Below are 7,028 nucleotides of genomic sequence, written 5' to 3'. Positions count from 1 at the left end.
GTGGGCCTGGGAACAGGAGCCTCTGAGCCCAGACAGACACAGGGACAGAGCAGTCCCAGGTGGGCCAGGGCCTAGAAGTTCATGGTCCCCTGGTTCAGAAGGGTCAGAGCCTCTTTGTTCTTTTTCAGGAATTACTAAACCCTGACCTGGACATCTACTGCCGGGTCGACCACAAGGCTGATGTGGATTCTTAGTTTCCACCACACGATGCTCCATGTGGGCTGAGGGAGGGTCCTGCTAGATCCCAGATGCTGGGTGATGGGACAGAGGTGGAGCCTGACCCTATAGGACTCTGGAACCTAGAGGGGAAGGGGTCCCTGGGGATTCTAGATCACAGGCTGCCCTGGGCTCTGAATGGCCACATGTAGGCTGCCTGTGCCCAGGAACAGGGGCTTCAGGGAGAGGGAAGGGCCCCTATAGATCACCTGGAAAGGCGCTGAATAAAGACCCCCTTCCCTCCTTTGCTCTTTTGGTTCATATGGGAACGTCTCTTGGCAGACACTCCCCTCAAGTTCCCCGTCAGCTCTCTCCTGTGTCACGCAGGGGAATCGTGGTCTCTAAGTTGTTCCCACAGGGTTTCTCTTCCTGGGAGACAGGAGCTGGGAGGTGGAGCCAGGGCAAAGGTCAGGTCTGTCCACAGGGAAGGGTGAGGGTCCCAAGGCCCTGCAGCCAGCAGAGCACTCAGTGGCCCTCACGCTTCAGGGACCCAGGGTGGGAGCTCTGGCCGAGATTTCTTCTCCACCCAAAGGCCAGTACTCAGCACATCTTCACCTCTGCTGGGACATGGACATTGACTATCAGAGTAATCAGGGGACAGGGCCAGACCCAGACTCAGGTCCTGAACAAGGGCCTCAGGCCCTGCCCGAGGCTCCAGCCCTGCCCCCCCATCACCGTCCACTCTGCCCTGCCTGGTCTCCCTGGGACCAGCCTCCTCTGCACACTCCAGCACCCAGGGCAGAGGCTCAGGGCTCCCCCATGGGGCTCTCTAGGCTCCATGGTGATGGGACAGAGGGTCTCCTCCCTGACCAGGATGTGCTCTACAGCCTCCTCGATACACCTGGCCACTGCTCTGACTCCTTCCCTGAAGGCTGGGCAGGGGACATTCTCATGTAGGTTCATGTAGATCAGGCCTCTACATTCCTGGAAATTAGAGGTAAATTTAGTAAAGATTAGGGGACACTCTGCTGATGCCTGAGAGTTGTCTGTCCTGACATGAGAAGTAGGAAGTCATCCTCAGAGATTCCACTGTGACTCAGCTCTAGTGAGGCTCGTCCTGCATGAACATAGCATCAGGTCACACACGATGACTTCTCTTTTCTTGGTTTCGTGGTGCAGCTGCCACAGACTGGCTCCCACACAGTGGCCGGAAACAGCAGAGTCAAGGTGTCCTGAGCTGCATTCTTCTGGAGGCTCTTCTGGGTGTGCGCAGGAACACAAGTCCCCTGAAAATCTTAAAAGCATCTTAAAAGCTCTTGGAATCTTTTCCCCCAGGTCCTGTCCTGGGAACCACACCAGCTGGAGCTCCCCCTGAGCACCGCATCCTGCTCCCTGAGCCACACACAAGCCCCTGGGAAACTGTGTCACGCCAAGCCCTCCAGGAAGTGTCATGTCAGGTCCCACTCACCCCCCAGGTTGCCCAGTGGAAGAGTCACCTGTGCACTCAGGGGAGTCTCCCTGACGTGGATGGGGTGGATTCCTCTTCACCTTCTGCATCTGAGCGTCCCCAGGGTCCTCTGTACCCTGTCCCTGTGCCCAGTGTTTCTCCCTGGACACAGCCTCAGACCCTGACAGGGGCAGATGAGGGCTGACTCTCCAGCAGTCCTTCCCATTTTCCCCAGGTCAACCTGCTCAGCCCCTGAGACCCTCCCCTCTACAGGAGCCATGTGCTCTGAGCTCCTGAACACCTGCCCCCACATCATGCCAGCTTCAGGTCAGTGACAACCACCAGCTCTGACATTTGCCCCCAAGGCAGGTGTCTGAGCAGACTCACCAGGTGGGACACCTGAGGCTTCAGCATGCAGGAGCACCCTAGTCCCTCTCCTCCCTCCCTGAGGGCAGCAGGCCCCACAGGGTGTCTGTGAAACCAGCCCTGGGTCCAAAACACAGCTTCAGGTCCCTCCTGACCCTCTACAGAGAAAGGCGCTGGGGCAGTAGCAACCACTAGGAAATTTGACTGTCAAGGAAACACTTGGTCCCATCCCTCCTCATACCTGTGAAAGGAACAGACACATACAATACAGCTGGCCTCACCATATGACCCAGAGGTCATTCCCAGGCCACCTGCAGCCAGAATAGCAATCTACTTGCTGCTCTCTCCCTGTGACAGCAGGTGCTGCTTTTGCATAGTGGCTGGGGTCCCCTCCACCCCCCCAGGGAACCCAAATCTGCCTGTGCCCCGCCTCAGCCACATTCCTCAGCCTCCTGCTCCCCTCCACCTTCCCTGACCTGCACAGAGAGGGGACAGACCTCCTAGACCCCTCCCTGCTCACTGCCAGCCTTGGGTGCTCATCACGGGGTCTGTAGGAGTCACCTCTGCTCAGGTTGGACATTTGTGGGACCAGCCAGACAGGAAAAGCCTCCCACATGCCTTCGACTCTCAGGGAAAATAAACAGAGAACAACTTCAACCAAGTCAGAAACCAAGAGTGTCCCATGGGTTCCTAACAATGCACCATCCTGGTTGTGATCTTCTTCAAGAGACACCTCCATGTCCTTCTTTTGAAACCTTAGGACAGTTGGCTCCTCCTGAGGCTGCCCATCCTTGTTTGCAAAGTTCTCCCGACTCTGAGCAGGAGTCCTCAGGACAACCCCTGTCCTCTCCCTAGACTCACCCTGCACTGGGTGTCAGGCACCCTGGGGACCCAAGGTGAACAGGACCTCTCCTATAGCCTGTAGGTCAGAGCCACCTGTGCCCAGTGTCAGGGCCAACTGTCACCATTTGGACCCTAGGCAGCATCCCTGCTACAGTCCCTGACAATGGCCATGGGTCTCCTCATGACCTTCAGGGGCAACAATGGGCCTCACAGTCACATTCAGCCTTGGGATTCTTTTGAGACAGGAGTGTGGCCTTGGCTGGAGATGGAGGTGGAGATGTCGCCTGATTTTCACCTGGGCACCAATGGCCCTGTGGGCTCCACCTCACATGCCTGCTGTCCCTGATGGAGACAGGCTGTAGTGAACATCCTGATCAGGGAGGAGACCCTCTGTCCCATCACCATGGAGCCTGGAGAGTCCCATGTGGGGAGCCCTGAGCCTCTGTGCCTGGGAGAACCCTGCTTGGCCATGGGTCCCTTGTAGTCCCCTCCTACCTCCATCACTCATGGGGAAAAGCAGGGTGACCACAAGAGGACAGAGGACAGAGGCCACCCACAGAGGACATGGGCAAGCCTGAGGCACAGTTGCACCAACAAATGGAGAGAAAAGCTTTCCCCTCTTTCCCCAAGAGCAGCAGAGCCCAGGGTCACCTGTCTTCCATTGCCAAACCTCTTCCTAGGACACAGGTCACCTGCCCTTGCACAACCAGGCCTGAAGTTCCCTCTGGGGGATGATTGCTGGGTCTGCCAGGAGGCTGGGGCTTCAGGGAGCTGGGATCAGGAGGCCCAGGGAGGAAGGAGCACTATTCCCAGCTGAGAGCACAGCTGTCTGCAGTAGCTGCACATGCAGAGGGTCCCCTGGGCCAGGCTGATGGTGCTCCCAATACCAACCTGCATCAAAGTGTGGAACCTGAAGTCTGTGCCATGCATGCATAGCACTGAGGTTGACAGGGACATTCAGGGGAACCTTCAGCTCCAAACTCCAAAATCTAAAAAACAAGAAAACACCTCACATTTTCCATTAAATTCCCTGTTCCCACAGCACAAGCCACCTGCCATCTACACTAGCAAGTTCAGTCATTCCTGGGTCCCACTCACCCCAGTCTCTCTCTCCAGCTCTGCTCAGCTGCTGCCACCTCGAGGTGACTCATTGATAATCAGGACTCAGGGGCCCCCGTTGCTGGTCCCTCAGCCCACCAGGAAGGACTCTGCCTTCAGCTGACCATTTACCCTTATGGGGACAGTGGTGTTAGGACAGCCACTCTGAAGACCTGGGGTAGGAGAGAGGTGGGCAGCCACCCAGAGTTGCACAGTGAGATGGGGACAAAGTGCTGGTGTAGGACCCAGGGCCTCAGCTGTGAGGGTGGCTGTGGCTAGGAGCTCAGGTAGGGAACTGAGGAGCACAGAGGTGGGAAGTTCATGAACATTTGCAGGGACAAGGCTGGATTCCCAGAGGACCACTCTGACCACTGTCAGCTGCAGCACTCAGAGCCTGGGCGTCTCCTGGCTGCCCATCAACCAAGAGCTCCCACCTCCATCTCCTAACTCACCTGCTTCCTCCACAGTCTGACTCTAGGGGAAGGTTCCAGATCCTCCTCTGCCCTGTAAGATGGTGGTGGGAAGCCCAATCCCCTACAGACAACCAGCAATGGCCCCTGCTGAGGTGAGTGGGCAGGATGACACACCCTGATCCCCACTCAGGGGTGACAATGAGGCCCAGATCCTCCTGCCCCCTCAGGCCCTGATGGGCATCTGTGCCTGGTGACTGTCACATCCCTCCTGATTCTTCCAGTGAGGATACCTGGGAGGACCCATCTCCTATTGCAGTAGGTCCAGTCTGGAATATTCCACAGCAGCCCTGCTGACACCTATTTACAAAAATCCCAGGTGACACAGCCTTGAGGGACACAGGCTCACAGACATTTCCTCCGGTGGCCACACAGGCAGGGGCATCAGGTTCCTGAGTGTCCAGCCACTGAGTCTAAGACATTCCCCCTCCAAATGACCTAGTCTCTGGCATTGGTCCTGGGTCACCAGTCCAGGTGCACAAACTTTCTACATGAGGTTCTTCCCTGGGGTCCCTGTCCCAAGTGCCTGTCCCAGGAGCTCCCTCTAGAGCAAATCCTCAGCTCCACCCAGGACTGGGGCTGGGGTAGGAAGAGCAGCTGCCCTGGTCTCAGAGGACATCAAGGCTCCCCTGAGCTCAGGGAAGAGCGCGCACGCCCTCTAGTGGACACTTCCTGCCAGGCACGAACAGAGGCCCCCAGAGAGGGCAGGTGAGGGCTGACCTTGGGCAAAGGGCACCTTCAGTGAATATGCAATGGGAGGGGGTTGGAGGGAAGTGAGGGGTGGGAAGAAGCAGGGGGAGGGGAGGCTCTGGGAAGGTCGGGCAAGGGCGCAGAGCAGGGCTCCCTTCTCTCCACTGACACTGGGGCTGGTCATCCTTGTGGGGTTGTGTGCTGTGGGGTGTCGAGCACCATCTGGAATTGTACCTACTAAGTCCAGTAGGACCCGTCCCTAGCTGTGACAATCAACAGTGTCTACACCAACATCCAGTAACAACTCGGCATTTGAAATCCTCCCCTTCTTGGCAGAAGAACTGAGTGTAAGAGGGCAGAGACTGACTGGGGCTTGTCACTACTAATCACTTGAAGTCCCTGGAGAAGAAGTGATTCAAGGTACAGCCACATGGCTGCCTGAACCTCCACAGCACTGAGGGCTTCCCAAGGGTCTGTAGCCACACATCAGTGACACCTGCTGGGTCCATGACATTGTGAACACAGGGAGTTCTGTGCACACTGGGAAGAGGAAGCCTGTGATCTGATCCTCAACATTACCTTCCAACAAGCAGGATGCAGGAGTATGAATCCTTACCTGTAAAGACATTCAAATATGAAAATGAATTAATTTTTTAAAACACTAAAAGTATTTACCATAAAAGACTGAACTTGTTTTTGTAAACCAGTATGGACCCATATGCTTTTGTTGAAATTACTTATAAACAAAATGTGGCATGAGTTTAAGAAAAAGTAAAGAATAGAAGAAAATATTTGCAGATATATTTTGTGATATGGATTTCATGTCTAGATTATATAACAAATGGGTAAAAATCTGCAACCAAAGAATAACCTAAATTTAGAATATGCCAAGGACCCTTGCACAGTCCTGGGCATCTGTAATCCCAGGTGTCTTAAGACACGAGATTCACAAGTTTGAAGCCACCCTGGGCACCTGTCCCAAAACAAAAATAAATAAGTACATGTAAAGGCTGGGGGTGTAGCTCAGAGGTACAGCGCCCCTCAGATCAATCCCCAGCAGTGAAAGAGAAGGGGGAGGGCAAAGGGCTTGGAAGGCCTGTCTCCAGAGATGTTCCAGTGGCCAATAAGCACATGACAAGACGCTCAGTGTCATCAGTCACTAAGGAACCAAATCAAAATCACAATGACACCTCACTCCACACCTTCCTACATTCCCCAGGGACTCTGAAGAGCTGCAGTCACAGTGGAGAGCACTTGGGCACTTTCTGCCAGAGCCAGGCAGAAGCCCATGTACCCAGCACTCCCACGGCTGGGCACGTGCCCACGGGATGGGAAACAGGGACTCCAATAGCTCCCCCAGGCTAAGGCTCGCCACACCATTCTTCACAACAGGCAGGTGTGGAAACAACCCCGTGTCCATCAACAGAGGAACACATAAAAAACATGGCTTAAAAATATGTTGGATTATTAATTAGCCATGAAAAATAAAGTTCTGATGCACATCACAACCTGGGTCAACCTGAAAACATGATTAAACAAGAAGCAAATGGCATGTGGTTGTATAATTTCATTTATTTTATTTTTTTAATATTTATTTTTTAGTTTTTAGGTGAACACAATATCTTTATTTCATTTTTATGTGGTGCTGAGAATCGAACATAGTGCCTCATGCATGCAAGGTGAGCGCGCTACCACTTGAGCCACAGCCCCAGCCCTGTATAATTTCATTTATATGAAATATCTGGAATAGGGAAATTCATAGAGACAGGAAAGAGATTCAAGGTTACCTGAGGCTAGAGGGTCCTGCGACATGAGAGCTTAATCGTCAGAGTTTTAGTGCAAGTGATGAAAAAATCCTGGAGATAGTAGTGGTTGTTGTATATTCAAATGGACTCATGGCATGTATTTCTGCAGTATAAAGGGTTAATAGAGAACATTTTTGTAATAAGTATTACACT

At 53.8% G+C, this 7,028-nt stretch overlaps 1 protein-coding gene and 1 long non-coding RNA gene across 2 annotated transcripts in view; one reads left to right on the top strand and one right to left on the bottom strand.

The window, feature by feature from the left end:
- Positions 1-465, top strand: part of LOC107151629 (carcinoembryonic antigen-related cell adhesion molecule 6-like) — a 22,351-nt gene extending 21,886 nt beyond the window's left edge. Inside the window, 1 exon segment of the mRNA XM_015497026.2 lies at positions 129-465. Coding sequence (XP_015352512.2) covers positions 129-194 — 66 coding nt within the window. The 3' untranslated portion in view covers positions 195-465.
- Positions 466-1,143: 678 nt separating this feature from the next.
- On the bottom strand, positions 1,144-2,476 carry LOC125612604. Its single transcript, XR_007343078.1, has 2 exons — positions 1,653-2,476; positions 1,144-1,442 (listed from the first exon to the last, which is right to left on the bottom strand). It is a non-coding gene; the product is annotated as an uncharacterized LOC125612604 (long non-coding RNA).
- Between the last annotated feature and the right edge of the window lie 4,552 nt (positions 2,477-7,028).

This window comes from Marmota marmota, unplaced genomic scaffold, assembly GCF_001458135.2.
Source record: "Marmota marmota marmota unplaced genomic scaffold, marMar, whole genome shotgun sequence".
Lineage (NCBI taxonomy): Eukaryota > Metazoa > Chordata > Mammalia > Rodentia > Sciuridae > Marmota > Marmota marmota.
The sequence above is the reverse complement of the archived record's forward strand: the minus strand, read 5'-3'. Positions and strand labels throughout refer to the sequence as shown.